Source organism: Zasmidium cellare (genome assembly GCF_010093935.1).
Source record: "Zasmidium cellare ATCC 36951 unplaced genomic scaffold M409scaffold_26, whole genome shotgun sequence".
NCBI classification, from domain to species: Eukaryota; Fungi; Ascomycota; class Dothideomycetes; order Mycosphaerellales; family Mycosphaerellaceae; genus Zasmidium; species Zasmidium cellare.
Genome location: NW_022986970.1, coordinates 18,813 through 38,171, shown reverse-complemented (window position 1 = coordinate 38,171; position 19,359 = coordinate 18,813). Strand labels below are relative to the sequence as shown.

Sequence of the window (19,359 nt, the reverse complement as noted above, 5' to 3'; positions counted from 1 at the left end):
TGTCGACGCTCATGAGGCCTTGCCCAGCGACCATAAACTATCAACTGGGACGCCCAGAATTGAAAGATTGTTAGAGAGGCAATAAAAACATGATATCCTATGAGGAGGTAGGTCAGCACAATAGGGCTGGCGATCTTTGGATTATCGTCCATGACCAAGTGTACGATCTGTCGGCGTTTGAACATCCTGGTGGAGCTGCCGGTGGGTTCCAGAGAACATCGAAATCAGACCACGACCAACAAGACCGCTGATCAGAATGCAGTCATATATCAGTATGCCGGCCGTGACGCGACCCTTGCGTTTGACCAAATACACTCGCCTGGCATCGTGAAGGCATTGTCAGCAGAGCAGAACATGGGGTCCATCAATCCGGATACACTACCTCGAAACGAAGAGCAATCAGTCGAACAGGCGAACACTATCCTTATCAAACCATCGAAACCAGATCTATACAGCTTGATATCTGTCCACGACTTTGAAGATGTGGCCAAGCATACCCTCACCGCCAAGGCGTATGCCTTCTACTCTTCAGCAGCGACCGATCTCGTCTCACATCAGGCTAATTTGATGTGCCATCGGAAACTTCTCCTTCGTCCAAGGGTGTTGCGGAACGTCAAGGAAGTCAACATGAGGCGGCGGATCCTTGGCTGTGAGTCAAGCGCACCATTCTTCCTCAGCCCTGCCGCCATGGCGAAACTGGCACATACGGAGGGTGAGTTGGCTGTTGCGAGAGCTTGTGGAGAAGAAGGGATTGCTCAAGTGGTGAGGCTCTCCGATAGCATTGTCCTCGACGATTGTCTGACCATCCCAGATATCGAGCAATGCGTCGTATCCTCTTGCAGAAATTGTCGCCGCTGGTCGACCCAATCAACCGTTCTTCTTGCAGCTGTACGTGAATTCAGACCGATCAAAGACCGAAGAGCTGCTGCGCCATGCAAGAGAACTTGGCGTCAAAGGCATCTTCATTACGGTGGATGCACCTGTTCCTGGGAAACGGGAGGCCGATGAGCGCATCGCAGCAGAGCATGTTGTAGCGGCCATCAGCGGCGCAGTTGCAACAAACGATCGAAAAGGCGGAGGACTTGGACGGGTCATGGCGAAATACATCGATCCAACATTTTCCTGGGATGATCTGACCTGGATCAAGGGGGTTTCTGGCTTACCACTGGTTTTAAAGGGTGTTCAGACTGCGGCCGATGCTCGCAAGGCTGCGCAGCACGGCGCAGATGGAATCTTTCTGAGCAACCACGGAGGCAGGTCCCTGGACACAACCCAGCCGGCCATACTGACATTACTGGAGATGCACAAGTGCTGCCCAGAGGTTTTTGGGCAGCTAGAGATCTACGTTGATGGTGGCTTCACACGCGGCACAGACATCTTGAAGGCCATTGCTCTTGGGGCGACGCCGGTAGGCATTGGGCGGCCATGGCTGTATGCCTTGACGTACGGTCAAGGAGGTTTGCAACATATGATGAATATTTTCCGAGACGAGTTGGAGACGTCCATGAAGCTGAGTGGTATTACTGATGTTGACGACGCACACCCAGGAATGGTGAATACGTCCTTGCTGGAACCATTGATACGGAGTTCAGAAACACATCCATGGATCAAATGGCAGCCACGGTCACGACTGTAGATATACTTGAATGAACCAAGCGCTACTTGCAGGCCAACAATGACTCTTCCCGCATAATGATTCCCATGTCGTGTTCCTGTGTACATGTGACCGCTTCGCCAGAGAACTGCCGATCCTCGGGTGGGAAGAGGGCGAAGTGGAGAACGACGGCCTTTGATCCCTGAGTCTCATCTTCTCCAACTCTCACAACCCACAACCACGGCTTCAACACATGTCTTTAGAATTGCATTTCCCAGCGTATTGTGCTTGCAAGCCATGGCATCAGCTTCAAAGCGCAAAAGAAGCGATGCTCTCGGTCTTGACGAAGAGCGGCCACAACCAAAGCGACTCTCAGCAGCTTGCACAGCATGCAGAAAACAAAAAATCAAATGCGATATGGCTGGCGAAGAGCCGCCGTGCTCACGGTGCCGCCGGAGAGGACTTCATTGTGTCCTACACACGGCTCAGCGACACCAAATGGCGGATCACAAACAGGTTGGGCTGCTTGGTAAAGATGTTATCGGCATTCACGCAACACTGGACCGGATATGCCAGCATCTTGGGATCGAAGCACCAGCTACCCTACTAAGCGATAAGGAGACTGCCAACGCAAACGGTCCAACAAGCTCTGGGAACGATGAGGCCGGGGCGGAAGAGATCTCCTGCGAGCTGTCCCCTCCAATGTCACCTTCTACAGCTCAAGCTCCCATCCACGCATACCTGACGAGCGCGCAGCAAGACGCTTCCCCAGATGGAACCGCTGCAAGTCCCCAAAAGGGTCGCAGAAGAGCGAGCGAGCGAGCGGCTGGATTTGCTCGGTAAAGGTTTGATCACGCAGGAAGTGGCAGAGATGCTCGTTCAACGATATCTATCTCACCTTGACCGATTTCTATACGGCATCGCAAGCCAACATCAGGACCTGAGACAGGTCATACAAACATCACCGATCCTGCTAGCAGCCATGTGTGCCGTTGCTGCCTTCCACGACGCTGATAATCCGGAGCGGTTCGACGTCTGCAATCGCGAGTACCGACGGCTGGTTTCTGAGTCGCTCTTTGAGAAACAGGATATCGAGTACATTCGAGCTTTGTGTATCGGTGCATTTTGGCTTCCAGATGCCTCACGTATACTACTTTCTGAAGCAATACGCAGAGCAGCAGATCATCAACTCCACCGGCACTTCCATGGCCTCAGCGAACCATATTTGGTGGCGGGTTCTACGCCAGGTTCGTCTCAGCAGTATCATTTAGCCAGGGACAGGATCCGGCTGTGGTATCTACTTTACGTTTGCGACCAACACCTATCAATCTTGCACAACCGAGACTGTATTATTCGACCGGAGAAGGATGCCATCGAAAGCAGAGAGCTCTTTGTCGTAGGCGAAAGCTCCATGCCTAGTGGAGACACCAGGCCCATGTCCCAAGTCTCCTTACTCGTTACTATGGGCCAGATTAAAGATGCGTTCGGCAGCGAGCAGAGTAGACCACTCTCAAGGTCTTCCGTCGTGCAGCTCTCGCACTTTGCTCGAGAGCTTGATCAGTGGTACTCGAGATGGTCGGCCTCATTCGGTCAGTCTGAATAGGAACCCAGGAGAGATGCAGTGTACTAACTGTGATTCGCAGAGCCAGATCAGTATATTGGATCGTTCCCTCTCGCAGGCCTTACGATGCACTTCCAGTTCAGCAAGTTGTATCTTGGTCACCACGTTTTCCGCGGCCTCAAGACGGACCCGATACCTCCCTACTTCCTCCAGGCTGCGACAACAGCCCGAGAAGCGGCCCTCACCATCTTCAGCATCATACTCGACAATCAGTCGTTTCGAGCACATATCGTCGGCATGCCGGCCTACTTCCACATCATGATCTCGTTCGCCGGCCACTTCTTACTAGAGCTTTGCCTCAAGTACCAGGAACAGCTGAACGTCATCGTCGAAGAAGACTTTCGCCTCGTCAGTGCAGCTTTAGCTGTCTTTGCGAGGACACCTGTGATGTCGCATCATCCCATCTCACGAGTGACGGCAGGACTGATGAGGAAACTCAACGAATGCACGGCAGCACTGGGAATGGAGAGTGTTCTGACAGAGAGCCCTTTCGGAAACGGAGAGTATGCCGCTGCCAGAGACATTACTGGAACAGTTACCCACGATCCCTCGATGAACTCCGCATTCGATTTGCATCTTGCGAACGGGCTGCCCGACGACTTGCTGTACGCTGAGTTTGGGGATCTAGCTTTCTCAAATCCTGAGTTCAATTTCACATGACAGGAACTACGACTTGACTCAAGCCATTTACACCACACCGGCATTGGCATCGTCATGGAAGACGGTGATGCCCCAGTCTGGCCGATTGAATCGTTTACCCGCTTTGCGAGCTAGAGAGTCGATCTGATGTATCTCCTCCTCTGTTGGCACGAAGTTGTCCTTGAGGTTCGACGCTATTCTTTTGGGATTGATGCTCTTCGGGATCACGCTCCATCCCTTGGCAATGCCCCAGCTCAACATCACATTGCCAGTTGAAACCCCTCGCTTCTTCGCAATATCCATGATGACCGCATCCTCGTGCAGTGTGCTTCCAGTACCGCCAAGTGGACCAAAGGCCGTCTGGTGAATGCCCTTGGACGAGCAAAAGGCGAACAACTTATCTTGGGGCAGCAGCGGCTGAATCTCCGTCTGATTGACTGCTGGAACAATCTTGGCCGTCTCGAGCAGCTTCATCAGACTGACCGTTGAAAAGTTGGCGACCCCAATAGCACGGACTTTGCCTATCTCCAAGAGCTTCTCCATCTCGCGCCACGTATCTCGGAAGTCCCAGCCTTGCACGTGTGCTTTGCGGTCTTCTTTGCCGTATTCGGCGCCGGTGTATGGACTCAAGGTGACTGGCCAGTGCATGAGATACAAATCAACGTATTCCAGCCCGAGGTCCTGCAAAGACTTGTTCAACGCCTGTTGGACTCGCTGGTGATCCGATGACCACAGCTTGGTGGTGACGAAGAAGTCAGATCGAGGGACAGGAGCATTCTTGAACACCTGCCCGATCTCAGCCTCGTTGTAGTAGAGAGGAGCGCAGTCAAAGTGACGGTAGCCAGCGGCGAACGCGGCCTCCACAGCTTTCGCAGCATCTCCCGGGGCTGCCTTCCAGGTGCCGAATCCTACGGCTGGGATGTTCGCTCCTGTGTTGAGTGTGAAGTGTGACCGTACCCCATCAGGATAGACGCCGTTCGAGCCGTTGGTCTGTTTTTTGGCTTTGACTGGATGAGCAATCACATCAGGCAATGACCTCTCGAGCTCGGCCAAGTGCTGCATGGTCGAGATAGTTGACTCCTGGAGACTTTTCGATGCTTCTTTGTACGGCTTGCGGGGATGGAATGAGGCAGAGTTCGAGAGTCCCGCAATTGGTCCCGCGAAGTACGATGTTCCATACTTGGTCGCGGCCAGGCCTTTCTTACAGGCCGCTTCCGCCAGTGCTACTTGGCCTTGATGCTTCTTGGCCTCGTCAATCTCGCCTTGCTGCCATAGCGAGTACAGCTTCGAGACGGACTTTGGGAAGACGTTGCCAATTCCAGTCACGCATCCAACACCGCCTCCAATCAAGCATGGGAGTAGCCAGTCTGATTGACCAGCAAAGACGCTGAATTGTGAGGGTGAGAACTTTGCTGTCAGGGATGTGACCTTGCCAGCGTTTGCACACGTGAGCTTGGTGCCCACGATGTTGGGATGTTCCGCGATCTGGGAGAGGACGTCGACGCCCAAGTCGACGCCCGACGTTACGCCTGGGAACTATCGCCGTCGTCAGCATCGGCTCGATGATGCATCCAGATGATCTGACTCACATTGTACGCAATGATGGCGATCTTGCTATGATCCGCGACTTCTCGGTAAAAGTCGATCAAAGCATCATTCGTGATCGCTTTTGGCCAGTAGCTGGGAGGCAGAAGCAACCCAAAATCAGCTCCGGCGGCAGCTGCATCGTCCGCAAGTCTCAGAGTCTCGTTCGTCGATTGGCCGCTGATGCCAGTAGCCAGTGGGAAGTCTGGTACGCCTAGATCTGTCGCCGCTTTTCGTGCTGTCCGCGTAATGTCGATTCGCTCTTCTCTGGAAAGGAGCGCAGCCTCCGCCGTTGAGCCTTGCAAAACAAGACCATTGACGCCGCCGCGAATCAGGTGCTTGAAGTACCTGTAAGATGCCTCAAGATCTACCTCTTGTCGAGGCGTATCTTTGTACAGGGAGACCACGGGGCACCAGATCCCTGCTGGAACAGCCGACGTCTCTGTTGTTGATGTGATACCGGGCATGTTGGCGTGAAGCGGTTTTGTGAACGTACACTATCTCAGGCTGATGGACGCTCCTGAACTGCACTTTGGAAGCAATGGTCCCAGCTGTTGTACGGTGGCATTGCAGTCTACTCCACAATCGGCATGCTGCTTCGGCTCTCACTGTCCCGGTCGTGATGCGGAGACGGCGGACAAGGATCCGCAGGGGCTCGGAAGTATGTCGCCGAGTTCTTTAGACCTTGCGTCCGTCATCTGTTCGTCGCGACATTGTCTGTCAACTGTGGCTCTTGCTTTCAGAAGTCCTCCAGTGAATTGATAGAGAGACTGCAGACTAAGAAACAAGCTCAAAAGAGGTGCTAGAAGCCTTCAACAATGTTATGTTTGACTGAGCCTTTGAGTATCATCCGACTGACGACAACTGAATGGCTGACGCATGGAGCAGGACAAGCTGAACAATCTTGTATGACAGTGATTTCTTATGCCATTGTGGTCCATCGTTCTACTCGTGCTCGTTATCGTTTGACTAGGATTCCGTCAAGTTGGTGGCTTCGATCCTAAACTTGGCACAGATTGACAGCTGTCGGTTAGAGCTATTGGCCTCGCTGCCTGATGTGTATTTGCTTTACAAGCCCATCGCAGAGCTGTCAAGTAGTCACTCGGTACAGCTGCAGTATCCTTCATCTTTTCGTCCCAGCAGATGGTCTTGGTCGTTCAACATGGAATCCATCACCATATGGGAGATAGTATGGATGTCAGCAGCTTCGATCCTGGCATGGCCCTGCATCTATCTTTACCACGGCGCAGGCAGGCATTATCGAAGAGCAGCTCGACTTATCGAAATTCAGCTCACCCACAACAAGACATGGCGAGCCGAAAGAGACAAACGAGAGGCAGCAAACCAGCGACATTTGTTCATGAAGCTGCCCGGAGAACTTCGAAACCGTATCTACGGTCTCAGCATGGTGTCAGATGTGGTGCTGGACCCCGTCTGGGGTTGTATCTACGATTTCAGTGGAGGGGGAGGGAGCGAGAACGAACACTTTCTCAAAGGACCGACAGAATATCCTCGATACCGCAGTCAGCTGTACCAGAAGCAGTACGGTTTTGAGCCGAACGGAATGACCGCTGCCCGAATGGCAAACATGAGTCAAGTCTGTAACGCTTGGAGGGAAGAGTCGCTGAAATATTACTATGGAAGCAATGTTTTCAAATTTCCAATGGGAAAGCATATTCACGAGCGCAAAGGCCGGACGGATGTCCGATCAACTGCGGAAAGGATATTCTATACAAGGTGGCTTTTCAAGTTTCCGAAGGAAGCGTTCTCGGTCTTGAGGCTTGTTTTGCAGGACTATCGTCCTTGTCCACATCCCCTCAACGAGATGTCCGACCAAAGACAGTCCTTGGGAAGAGTCAAACGCCGTTTCAAGGAGGGAACATGCATGATTTTTCTTGACTTCCGACGAAAACGAGTCTTCCCCGTACAAGGTGTCTCTAAGCACGATAGTGTGGACCTATGGCATTGCCAGATCTGCTGGAGGAGGTTCACAAGCGCTGTTCAAAGTCTTAATGACGCCGAGGAAGTGACTGAGGCTTTCGAGAGCTTTCAGACAAATCAGGACGCCAAGACTGCTATTAAGATTATTGACACACTGAGGTCGAACATTGAAGTTTGACAGGCAATAGCATTGTTCTCTAAAAACGGAAAGTCTAGAGGATCAGGGTCTCGAAAAGGCTGGGAAGGTTGAATAGAGCGAGACTGTCGACTTTGATGACGATTATGGAAGACTACGAATCAAAAGCTTGAGGGAGTTGGAGAGTGGGCAGCGTATTGGAGAGCATACAATATCCTGACTTGAGAGAAGCAACATCTTGCCGAAGTCGCGACGAAATCGTAACGATCAAGCTCTTTCGGATTGAGCAGACTCGTTGACTTGGTTCTCCCAAATTCAAGGCACCGTACAAGGGCTTTCGAGTTACGATGAAGCACCTTGTCATCGTCGGGGCCGATCAGCCGACCAAAGGCAGCCTGGTTCGGAATTGCGCGAAGATCGCTTCGAAGCCATCGGCGACGGACAAGACAGTGGCCGACATCCAGTTCGAGGTAGTTTGTACGAGGCATTGGAAAGCAGATTTGACATTTGTCAGCCAGAGAGCTATCTGGAGGTCTCGCAGAGAGCTTGCAAACTGAAGCTACAGTGACCACGGACTTTTGCTCTCCGAATCGCCGTGCTACTGCATGGTGGCACAATGGCAGAGACAGTTCTTCGCCTCTATAAGATATAAGATCGAGATGAGGTATGAAGACTTATAGACATTGCATTATCGGAACAGGACTGGCTGCAATCGTTCCACTATCTCCCACCACTGCCGAAGCGACTCACGAGAAGATTAACCGCTGGAAAATGGGTGATCTCAACGAGCCAGGCATCATTGAAAGGGCCATCGCACTGGCAGAGATCCATGCCACACTTGGGGCATATGCTGTTGCAGCAAGGGACTCCAGTAGCTTGGAAGAAAAGCTCGATACCCTCACACCGGACGCTGAGATCGACCTTCCGACCGGGCTTCGAATGCGATTTGCAGACTTCTTTACAGGCAACCCAGGAAACAGAGATCGATACTTCCGCCATCATGTCACTTCTGTTGCTGTAAGATTCACGGGAAAAGACACCGCCGAAGCTATATCACAGATTTTTGCAATTACGGGCCAAGCCACGCCGGATCACTGGGGAGAATGGAGAGATACATTGGTCAAGGTCGAGAGTGGCAGATGGCTGATCAAGGAGAAGATCATTGTTGTGGATAACTGGGACCCAAAAGGATGGTATGCAGGTGCTTTTGGGAGTCAAACCCATCGCGATCGCCCTCAATAGTTGGAAGTATTCTGCTGAGAGACAATGCCAAATCCTCGGGTAAATCCACCCCGTTGTTGCAAAGACTTAGTCGGGAAAGGAGTCTTGGAAGCCATCACCATATGCATACTATAGATGGAATTCGCTCGAGATTGACGATAGTCTTTCTGACTGGCCAAAGCTAGAACCAACATGCCATCAAGCAATCTTTGCTGCCGCTATCATGGGATGAAGCTGTTTGGCAAGGTATTGACTCACATCAAGCACGTTGTGACTCCAGTTCTCTGCGTGGGCAATATAGGGGTATGGCCTTGTGTCTGCCCCTTCAGACCAAGATATTCACTCACCGTGGCGAGGCAGCTGCACATCTCATCATAAGTCACATGCGTCGACACTGGACGTTGTTGCCAAATGCGGCAATTTTTCACATAAGCGGATTCGGGAGTCCAGCCGTCTGGGGATTGAACCATCAGAGTTCATACCGCGTTCGGCATAGCCATGAGTTTTGCAGACTAGAGCCCCACTCGGCTCATCGACATCATGACTTGAAAGAAACGTATGAGAGCATGCTGATTAGTGGGCAAGACGCCGGCAGGGCGCGGCTTGAAACGACTTGTCGCAGCGGGCAACTTGATACTTCCTTCGTCGGATCTCCCAACCGTAGCGGCGCAGCAACGACGATATGCTCTTTCTGATGTTTACACCTGAGCCGCCCTGACCGTCCTCGCCATCCATATGCCTTCGATCCCCCTCCAAGACCTCTCAACTCCAGCGGGAGCCGCAGCACCGGCGAAGATGACCGATCGGTCTGCGAATGACTCCATCCAACGAGTGATTTCAGCAAAAGACGATGACGGACTCGAAGCAATCGTTACAAACGATGAAGGAGTCGTGATAGATCCAGTGTTTGGCAAGATTCCCGAAGATGGGCCTAGATACCGTGATGTGAGAACAACTGTCCAAAAGCACACCATTCAAACTGCCGATGGCCTAACGCTGTGTGCTCTTAGATGGGTTGGCTCGGAGCCAGCATCCTGATGATGAAGACGCAGATAGGAATTGGTGGTCTCTCGGTCCCACAATCGTTCAACACTCTCGGCCTCATTCCTGGCATCATTGCTCTCACCGGCTTCGCCATCATCACGACGTGGTCCAACTGGATGATAGGAAAGTTCAAGAGGAATAACCCAGGAGTATATGGTATTGAGGACGTCGGAAAGCTCTTGTTCGGACGCCTTGGCCGCGAGCTGTTTCAAGGAGCCTACCTCCTCTGTATGCCACACCCCGCGAAACAGCTCATCTCGAGAGTGGACTGACTTGGAGCAGACTACATATTCGTCGGAGGTTCGGCGTTCATCTCCGTTGCCACTGGGTTGGATGCACTCTCTGATCATGGCGTATGCAATGCAGTCTTCATTGGCGTTGCGGCTGCCTGCGGCTTCTTCCTGGCTTCCATCGAAACCCTTTCGAAAATCAGCTGGATTGCATGGTGTGGAATATTCAGCATCCTAGTGTCAAGTATGCAACGTGCTCTCCTGTATCAAGCCTCGATCTGACTTCTACCTCGCAGTCTTCACCCTGACGGTCTCTGTGGGCGTGCAGAATCGACCAGCAGCAGCTCCTCAGTTCGGTCCTTGGTCGTCTGACTGGAAGCTGGTAGGAAACCCGAAGTTTGCTGAAGCCATGTCAGCGATTGCAGCCATCATATTTTCCTTCTCGGGGACTGCCGCCTTCTTCCCCATTGCTGCGGAGATGAAAGACGAAAGGAACTACTTCAAAGCCATGTACCTCTGCCAGGCCGTGGTATACGTCGTCTACTTGGTCATTGGGATTGTCGTATATTACTTCTGTGGCTCATATGTAACCTCGCCAGCTCTCGGCTCCGCTGGACCAGTTTTGAAGAAAATCTGTTACGGGATTGCTCTTCCAGGCTTGTTGGTCACAACTACGATCGTATGCCACGTAAGTCTGGGGTAGATGTACCTGAGGCCATGTTGTGTGCAAGCTAACACTCATAATGCAACAGCTGCCTGCAAAGAGCTTGTTTGTCCGGTCCCTGAGAGGTAGCCAACACCTGACAACAAGAACGCGGACTCATTGGATGGTCTGGTTCTCCTGCGTTTTCTCGGTCATTATTATAGGATACGTGATCGCAAGCGCCATACCCGCATTCAATGGCCTTGTATCTTTGATTGGAGCCGTTCTTGGCACGCCCATCTGTATCACAGCATATGGTGCAATGTGGTTCTACGACAACTGGCAGTTCCGTAGGCGAGCTGATCGAGGCACCTGGTGGATAGTGGGTGCTGGGTGGGCTGCTTTCGTCACCATTGTCGGATTCTACTGTATGGTAGCCGGCACATATGGGGCCGTCAAAGATGTCGAAGATCTCTATGCGTCGAGCAACTTCAAGGCTTGGGGCTGTTCAGGGAGCCTGGGAAATTGAATCAGAGGATCTGGCACTTAGAAGCCTGAAGCAAGAGTCGTCCCAGGATCCACAAAGCGTCGCGAAAGGCTGGTTGGAGGTAGCCTTGGGCCGATGAAGCCTGTGACGAAGTCATGCAATGAAACGAGAAATGGTCTTTAGGGAGTGTAGTCAGAGCAGCAAGCCTCGCTCTTAGATGAGATACCCGGTAGGCGGGCGGGTGGAAATCCATTGTTCGGTGTGACAGAACGAATACGAACTTTTCCAACCACCGCCTTCCCAAAAACCCCATTCTATGCCTTCCTACCGACCCTCACATCATGCTCTGACGTGCTCTCTGTGCAGATGACCGCCCCGCTTCACATCTTTCCAGGCGGTGGAAGTCGGCGGCAAGACGTTCGTGGACGAAAGGGTCAATGCATGTCGTATCAAGCATTCGCCCACACGGCTCACGGCAGCACAAGGATGATGTACTGAGCGAAGGAATATTGATCAGACTCATTCCTGCATGTCATTGCAGGCAGAGTCCCAAAGCAGCATGCTGCCTGGTCTTTAAAGTTGATCCTGAAGCCCGGCTCCACGTTCAGTCATGAGGAGTCCCTCCACACGAAGGAACAGGTCGTCTCGAATAGGAAAGCAGCACATCAGTGTGTATTCAGAATGGTATGCAGGCCAAGGATTGGACTCCGGCCCAAAGGGTTGCGACTTCGCTGTGCTGGAGTGTTGCAGGTAAGAAGACGTGATGAATAAGAGACGTCGATGACCTCGAGAAAAGGGCTTCAAAGAGTTTCAGTCGTCTCTGCGTCATCTTGATCCAACATGCGATCGACACAGATTTCGCCGCTCTTTGTGGGCTTTGCAGCTGCTTTGGCTCCAAGCAATAGCGTTCCTCCCCAGGCTGCAAGCAGTGTGTTGTCGAACGCAATCAACTACAACGTCCCAGGTGCTGCACCCCCCGATTCACTTCGCCATGGGGGAGGATGGCATTGGCAGCCCGGACATGGACATCCTGGACGGCCTGGCTGGGGAAATCACCCACACGGCCCCGGCAATTGCATTCAGATACAGAACACGTTCCCAAGAGGAACGAACGGACCCGGCAGTGAAAGCGCTAGCCGTGCTGCGGCAGTGAAGGTGAGTGAGTGCCAGCGCAGATATGCATACGTCAACTGAGTAAAGCGAACCGCAGCAAGCATATGTCGATGCTTGGGACGAATATGCCCAGTACGCGTTCGGGTCCGATGGATTCGCACCCGTCACAATGACAGGCACCGGCGGTTCTGGTGGATGGGGTCTGATCATCATCGACGGCATCGACACGGCCATTGTCATGGGCCTCAAGGACATTGTTGACAGGCAGCTCGAGTGGATCGCAGCTCAAGACTTCAACAAGACGGCCGACGCACAAATTGATGGATTCGACACCACAATTCGTCTTATCGGAGGGCTGCTTTCGGCGTACGATCTCATCCAATCCGGACTTGTCCCGTACGCCAACACGTACAACAAGACCCAAGTCAAGGCTTTGCTCAATGGCGCCAAAACGCTCGCCGACTTCATTGCACCGCTCTTTGACACAGACACTGGTCTGCCATACTTCTGGCTTAACACGACGACTCGGACCGGGTTTCCGGGAGCTGGCAATACCGCTGTCGACGGAACGATTATTCTGGAGTATCATAGATTGTCTGATTTGACGCATGATGAATCTTATCGACGGGTGGCCGACAAGGCGGAATCGTACCTGCTGAACCCACAGCCGCCTCCGGTCTACCCTGGTCTCGTTGGAAGCAACGTCGATATGAACACTGGGCTTTTCACGAATGAAAATGCCGGATGGCAGAGCGGAGTCGACAGTTTCTTCGAGTACCTCATCAAGTCTGTCGTCTACGATCCCACACAGCAGTACGCCAACGACTATAAGAATTTTTGGACTACTGCTGTAGAGTCGACATCGAAATACTTAGCCGTCCATCCGTATGGACACCCAGAATTGACGTTCATCACCACATTGAACAATACGGGTGCACCATTGTATGAGTCGGACGACTACACCTGCTTTGCTGGTGGTAACTTTCTCCTAGGAGGTGCCTACCTCAATCGTCAGGACTTCATTGACCTCGGACTTGCCGTTACGGATAGCTGCCACGCACTCTTCAACTCGACGACTTCTGGTCTCAATCCACTGAGCTATGGTTGGTACGGTCCTGACAACACAGCAGCCGAGTCACAGTACAACGGAAACGGCAGCACTGCGGTGGCTGCGCGGGAGTACTTCAACGAGCACGGATACTTCATTCGACTCGACGCGTGGGGCGCCTTGTACACGCTTTACCCCGAGCCAATCGAAAGCATGATGTACGCTTGGCGTATCACAGGAGATACGACGTGGCAGGAGTACAGCTGGGAGGTGTTCCAAAGCTTGCAGGCTGATGGCAACCGGCCTCCTGTGGCCATGTCCAGTTTGACCGATGTCACCCAGCCACGAGCTGGAGGGCAATTCAACGATATTCCTAGGCAAGTTGCAAGGCCCATTGATGGAGATGACTGCTGACGTGGCCTTGTTTAGCTACTACTTCGCAGAGACGCTCAAATACTTCTACCTTACGTTCTCCGACACCAGCCTCGTGAGCCTGGACGACTTTACGTGAGTGCTCAGCAGTAACTTCTCAATGCACCTCATGCTAACGACATTGAAGTTTCAACACTGAAGGTCATCCGCTTAGGGTGCAGCGTGGAACTTGCTCGACTAGCGGGCGTCATTGACGATGTTACGATCATGTCCTCCTCAAATAGAATTGCACAAGAAGATGGAAACCCCCGAGGCTTCAGGTCCCTATCATAGCTCTGCTCGTTTAGCCTCTGTTGCCTTCCATGACGCCTTTTAGTAGACATGCTATAGATGAGGCCATTACGACTGCTGTCCTTCTCTCAACGCCGACACTACGGAACTTCGATCCGTGATGGTGGAAAAACTTGGCTTCTCCGTCTTGGGTACAGCTCGGTATGCAGCTCGTCTTATTACCAGGACACTAGATGGGACGGATGTCAGAACAACCAACCCTTCGGCCAGTGCGGAGAACAACTCACAGAATTCCCAGAACAATCGCGATTAGCAACGGCACTCCAAGTCCAACACTGACACCGATAATGACTGGCTTGGCGATGCCCCTGACTCGGTCCTCAACCTGGCTGGCAATTCCTCCGGCAATTCCTCCGTCAGTAGTAGTAGATGTTGATGTTGGTGGGCGCACGTAAGAGACTGGACTTCCAGAGGTCGATGGCAGCCTTATGACGTCCTTGTTGAAGAGAGCACCTGAAGTGACGGTACTCTGGATGGCATCAGGCCAAATGATATCGTCTTCGTCAGTGCCTGATGGGGCGGCAGTGGTCCTTGTGATAGTTGTACTGGAAAGTATAGTACTCTGCAACGACGCTGGGCAGTTGACCAGTCCAGCAGACAAGCAATTGACCCCGGTGTATGTCGTCACTGTGGTTGTGGTAGCAGTGGACTTTAGCTCTTGACGTCTGCCCGGGCTCAAATTGGGTTCAGTCAGAATGGCTTCTTCGGTGGAGGTTGGTCTGGTACGGCCCTTGCTCGCACATGCTGAGGCAAGTTCTGTAGTAAAAATGGGCACCGACGTAGTAGCCACAGGGCCCCAGGTACGAGTGCCAAATGCGACTGTCGCTCCAGCAGCAGCGCCCAAGGCGAGTTGGTAAGATTGAGCTACTGCGAGCTGACAGTCCGAGTCGTCAGGCTGAGCCGTGACGTTGGTGACAAACTCGGCTATGTTTGCGAAGACGCCGACCTCAATACCACCACCCACAGAGAAGCTGTGGTTTGCGATGGTGGGCAATTTTGGCGTAGATAAACTCAGGCCAGCATGAGCACCGATCCGTAGTGTAGCTGCGAAGACAGCTCCGGCGCTTTCGACTTCGACGGGCAGGAATTCGGATTGGCCGCCGTTGCTACAATGGATCAATGTCTCTGCAGATCAGGGCGGGTCAGAGCACTGATGGAGACGTACTGAGTGATGCTCGAGGCATTGTCGCCGAAGAGTGCAATGTAAATCGCAAAGCCATCATCGAGCAACAGATGAAAGCCGCTGCTCACGTCGATGTCCGCACGGGCGGCCAATACGAGATAGACGGTGAACATGAGTCCAAGTTCAAGATCGTCAGTAATGTGAAGGCCAATAGGCATAATACCCGCCACATCGCGGCCTGAATTGAACAGGTTCAGTGTGTATGTAGCGTCCAGCGATAGCGTAGTGTCGATCAACATGTAAAGCTCCAGGCCATCGAAACTGAACCGAAGAGAAGTATCGGGCACAGCTGGTATACTGAGATTGTTGAAGTCGAAGTCGAAGGTCGGGAACTTGAAGTCCTCGTCACTGCCAAAGCTGCCAATGCCGTTGTCAACGGTTTCCTCCACAAAGTCCTTGGTCGCGTCTGTGAAGTTCTCCACCGTGTCCTTCAGGCTCTCACTGAGTTGCTTGAGCTCTTGGGAAATGTTCATTGTCTTCGAGACAGAAAGCTCGGCAGTGGCCACGCCTTTGAGGTAGCACGTTGTGCAAATAACTTCGATCCCTGTTTCCACTGTGATGTTGGCAGTCGAAGCCTTAGCCTCCGCATCTCTTCAAATCTCTCGTTAGATAAGTTCTGGCGAATCAAGGGGGTGATATTATCCCTACAGCTGCAGGAGAACGGCGCCATCCCAGCTTTTATCGAAGGACGTGCTATTCTTCCATGCGCGGTCCCTCGGCGTGATTCTATGCAACTCTCGACTAATGGCATGGTATACGTCTCCATTCCGCTGCCCCAGAGGATAGGTTGCGTCGATGTTCTGAGACGGAGAGCCTTCGCTCAATCGGCCAAAGTTTAAGAGAACAAGAAGAATACCCACGCGGCTCAGGGTCGTCATTTTGAAGGAGAATCAATATTGTGAGCTATGTGCTTCGATTGAACGTAAAAGTGGCGGCACTGGATAACTGTCGGACATGAGCTGCAACGCCTATATGTTAGATTGCTCTCCTGCGAGGGCTGGTATCTCGGCTGAGTCAAGAGGACAGAGCCTTCAGCCTTCTTTCGCAGGCACACATCCACGTGTACGACACTCAAGCCAGCCAACACAGGGTCTGGCACTTGAGCTCCGAGTGTGATCTAGACTTGCGTCCAATGGATCCCATGAGCGGTCGAATTTGGGAGGTTAGAGCCAAGACGCAGCCTTAGAGGAACACCAAGCCCATGCACCTTGTACCGAATCGGCGTGGAACTCCGCTGGCGAAGCAAAGCTTCATCAGCCTCTTATTACTGGAACGACTGGAAGCCAGACGTGAGTGCAGCAAACTTCCAGCATATAGGAGAACCACTAGTCTTTGAGCCATGATCTTCGTGCTCAAGATCTCTGTGAACGAGAGTCCGGTGCTGCTGAATTGAGATTGGGATTATCGCCCCAAGCACCTTGTTTTGAGTATCGTCTCCACCACCCTCACCCCTTCTTATCAGCCAAGCATCAATGCTGCATGTACGGCTCGCACGGTGAGCACCGCCCGCACCACCCAAACTCTTGCTCCAGCCTTTCCAGCGGGAACAGTCGTCGACGGAAGTGTTTGCTTGCAGCTGTTAGGGGTTGACAAAGTTTCTGTACCTCAAACTGCCACCTCCCACCGAGTGCACCTGTGTAGCCATCGTCGGAGAGGCATTGGCAAAGTGTTGCACGTCTGGCTGATGGTGAGGATCGTGATCAGCACTATAAGAAGCAGGCCCGCCCATGAGCAGCACGCCTCGGACACCAGTCTGCAGGCGTCAGAAAGATGGAACTGCTGGTATCTCGAGCGTTACATTCTACCCAGCAAAGTACATGGGACTCAAGTGTTTAGATAAACGCTGATCACAAGGCTTTCAGACAGGCTTACACCGCTTGGCCCCTGTTCCGGCTCCTGCGCTGCCACTTTTGTATGCCTTCATACTCCGTCTGGGCTCAAGGGTAGATCGGCAATCTCAGAAACTGCTACAGGCTAGCATAGCAACATGTTCTGCGACGACGTGCAGGTTCACTTCGGCCAAGCTGGAGATAGGCCAATCCTGCAAATCCTTGCCCCCGAGCTCTCTCGTCAAGATTGGGGAACTCGTCGCCTCTACTATCTCGGTATCTTTCCAGCACTATGAGAGATGATGTGCCTACTTTAAGGCAACACCGAAGAACTTTGACTCTTTTTTAATTCTGGAGTACCATCAGCATGGCTTCCTCCACATCGCTTGAAAATGGGCACGGCAAGGCTCAACTCGATGGCAAGGACGTGCCTGGAGCAACAGTCACCATCAAAGACAACGCAACTCCAAGTATTCGTTATGGAGAGCTGAGAGATATCGTCATTGATGATGCCGTTCAAAAGAGCATCGTACGCAAGCTGGACACCAGGCTGTTGCCAATTCTCAGCTTCATGTACCTCTTCAATGCCATTGACAGGAGCAACCTCGGCAACGCTAAGACGGACAGTCTTCTTGAAGACTTGAACGTGACGGAGACACAGTACAGCGTGAGTAAGTGCCAATAAGGAGGCTAGCCTGCGCTGACATGACAACAGCTTACCTTAGTCCTCTTCTACGTTACATTCTGCGGGTTTGATGTGCCCGCCAACATGCTTCTAAAACGCTCGACGGGCAAGATCATGCTACCCTCCATCATGGTAGCTTGGGGTTCGATGACCCTCTTGCAGTGTGCTGCCCACAACTGGGCTGGTCTGCTGACCTGCCGACTATTCATGGGCTTGTTCGAGGCTGGGTTCATGGCTGGTAGGTGATTTCGTTGCCTCCCCATAAACCCTGTTTCGCTGACTGTCTCTTGTAGGCGTGGTGTACTATCTCACGACCTTTTACCGCCGCAACGAACTCGCTCTTCGGATATCGCTCTTTTACGGCTCAGCCACGATAGCAGGGGCATTCAGCGGTCTCATCGCTTATGGGGTTTTCCAAATTCAGCACACTACCGTGCCAGGATGGAAGTTTCTGATGATCGTTGAAGGCGGCTGTACAGTCTTGCTCGCCACATTCGCATACTGGTACCTTCCAGCGGATGTCAAGAAATGTCACTGGTTCTCGGATGTCGAGCGTCTTGTCGCTGAAGATCGAATGCTCAGAGATAGCTCAACTGTCGTTAACGAAGATTTCAGCTTCAAGAAGTCTGTCATGCAGTTGCTGCACTGAACAACGATTTGCAATGCCTTGATCGGAGTTTCGTACGGCAGTGCTGCGGCCACCGTTGGTAACTGGATCCCCGTCTTGGTGAAGAGTCTGGTAAGGGAATGCTTTGCCATTTGACCTAGGAGGTAGCGGGCACTGACATATACCTCGCAGGGCTACTCGACAGTCAAGACGAATCTCTACACGGTCGCCCCTTACTGTGTTGGGACGGTAGTACTTCTCGTCCTTTCCTTCTCCTCCGACCACTTTCGGGAAAGGGGCATTCACCTCACAGTTGCCATGCTCATCACGCTGTGTGGATTCATTATTCTTGCTGCTGTCGATGTTAGCAATCATCAAACTGTAGGATACTTCGCCTGCTTCCTGCTCACCGCCGGGGCATTCGTTCCGTCTTGTATCTTCCACGCTTGGCACAACAACAACCACGTCTCGGAGAATGGACGAGCGACAGTGACTGGATTCATGGTTGGAGCTGCAAACTCGTGTGGAATCGTGAGTTCATTATCGTTCAAAGCGAACACGGCGCCGCGATACCTGACAGCCTTGATCAGCGGTGCAGCTCTCCAGGGGTTCGGCATCATGTTGGTGCTGAGCCTCGGCACTTGGTATAGATGGGATAACAGGAGGAGAGACAAGGCCGCTGGAAGGACGCTTCGACCAGAAGAAGTCGACACGGCGACGTTGACAGGGGAGTACGATGACGCAGGCTGGAGGTGGACAGCCTGAGTGAGATTCTGGAGCCACTCGATAGTGTCAGGATGCGAGAACTATTTGGGGGATGGAATTCCATAACCTCGTGGCATTTTCCAGTATCTAAGATTGGCTCTAGCTCACAGCCTGGTCCACCCTGTCGTCAAGGTGCCTTCTTCGAATTCTACCAGAGATAAGGTAGACTGCTGTTCTCAGCTCCAGCAACGGATCGTCACTGACATCAATACCATCAATTTAGCGAGGTATTGGATCGTAGATGATCTTCTTTTGCTCTTCACCCA

General features: G+C 52.4%; 10 protein-coding genes across 10 annotated transcripts; 7 read left to right on the top strand and 3 right to left on the bottom strand.

The window, feature by feature from the left end:
• Positions 1-89: 89 nt before the first annotated feature.
• M409DRAFT_25166 (uncharacterized protein) lies at positions 90-1,636 on the top strand (the record flags this gene model as incomplete). Its single annotated transcript, XM_033807565.1, has 3 exons — positions 90-201; positions 263-762; positions 812-1,636. The coding sequence occupies 3 exons, from the start codon at positions 90-92 to the stop codon at positions 1,634-1,636; spliced, it is 1,437 nt and encodes a 478-aa protein (XP_033665175.1).
• Positions 1,637-2,576: 940 nt separating this feature from the next.
• M409DRAFT_25165 (uncharacterized protein) lies at positions 2,577-3,875 on the top strand (the record flags this gene model as incomplete). The annotated part of the gene is made up of 2 exons (XM_033807564.1): positions 2,577-3,183; positions 3,238-3,875. The coding sequence occupies 2 exons, from the start codon at positions 2,577-2,579 to the stop codon at positions 3,873-3,875; spliced, it is 1,245 nt and encodes a 414-aa protein (XP_033665174.1).
• A 27-nt stretch (positions 3,876-3,902) lies between these two features.
• On the bottom strand, positions 3,903-4,916 carry M409DRAFT_67846 (uncharacterized protein; the record flags this gene model as incomplete). The annotated part of the gene is made up of 1 exon (XM_033817582.1): positions 3,903-4,916. The coding sequence occupies one exon, from the start codon at positions 4,914-4,916 to the stop codon at positions 3,903-3,905; it is 1,014 nt and encodes a 337-aa protein (XP_033665173.1).
• On the bottom strand, positions 4,884-5,905 carry M409DRAFT_37084 (uncharacterized protein; the record flags this gene model as incomplete). Its single annotated transcript, XM_033810668.1, has 2 exons — positions 4,884-5,390; positions 5,444-5,905. Coding segments are annotated over 2 exons (969 nt in total), but the record flags the coding sequence as incomplete, so codon positions are not given.
• Positions 5,906-6,600: 695 nt separating this feature from the next.
• M409DRAFT_56570 (uncharacterized protein) lies at positions 6,601-7,557 on the top strand (the record flags this gene model as incomplete). Its single annotated transcript, XM_033813333.1, has 1 exon — positions 6,601-7,557. One exon carries the CDS (start codon positions 6,601-6,603, stop codon positions 7,555-7,557), a length of 957 nt encoding a protein of 318 aa, XP_033665171.1.
• Positions 7,558-8,286: 729 nt separating this feature from the next.
• On the top strand, positions 8,287-8,757 carry M409DRAFT_56569 (uncharacterized protein; the record flags this gene model as incomplete). The annotated part of the gene is made up of 1 exon (XM_033813332.1): positions 8,287-8,757. One exon carries the CDS (start codon positions 8,287-8,289, stop codon positions 8,755-8,757), a length of 471 nt encoding a protein of 156 aa, XP_033665170.1.
• Positions 8,758-9,531: 774 nt separating this feature from the next.
• M409DRAFT_67845 (uncharacterized protein) lies at positions 9,532-11,323 on the top strand (the record flags this gene model as incomplete). Its single annotated transcript, XM_033817581.1, has 6 exons — positions 9,532-9,681; positions 9,747-10,008; positions 10,063-10,254; positions 10,307-10,698; positions 10,763-11,149; positions 11,294-11,323. 6 exons carry the CDS (start codon positions 9,532-9,534, stop codon positions 11,321-11,323), a joined length of 1,413 nt encoding a protein of 470 aa, XP_033665169.1.
• A 1,168-nt stretch (positions 11,324-12,491) lies between these two features.
• M409DRAFT_67844 (glycoside hydrolase family 47 protein) lies at positions 12,492-13,927 on the top strand (the record flags this gene model as incomplete). The annotated part of the gene is made up of 3 exons (XM_033817580.1): positions 12,492-13,678; positions 13,731-13,808; positions 13,861-13,927. The coding sequence occupies 3 exons, from the start codon at positions 12,492-12,494 to the stop codon at positions 13,925-13,927; spliced, it is 1,332 nt and encodes a 443-aa protein (XP_033665168.1).
• A 320-nt stretch (positions 13,928-14,247) lies between these two features.
• Positions 14,248-16,085, bottom strand: M409DRAFT_67843 (uncharacterized protein; the record flags this gene model as incomplete). The annotated part of the gene is made up of 3 exons (XM_033817579.1): positions 14,248-15,130; positions 15,190-15,798; positions 15,856-16,085. 3 exons carry the CDS (start codon positions 16,083-16,085, stop codon positions 14,248-14,250), a joined length of 1,722 nt encoding a protein of 573 aa, XP_033665167.1.
• A 1,318-nt stretch (positions 16,086-17,403) lies between these two features.
• On the top strand, positions 17,404-19,093 carry M409DRAFT_56565 (uncharacterized protein; the record flags this gene model as incomplete). The annotated part of the gene is made up of 5 exons (XM_033813331.1): positions 17,404-17,703; positions 17,752-17,959; positions 18,015-18,345; positions 18,412-18,460; positions 18,521-19,093. 5 exons carry the CDS (start codon positions 17,404-17,406, stop codon positions 19,091-19,093), a joined length of 1,461 nt encoding a protein of 486 aa, XP_033665166.1.
• Between the last annotated feature and the right edge of the window lie 266 nt (positions 19,094-19,359).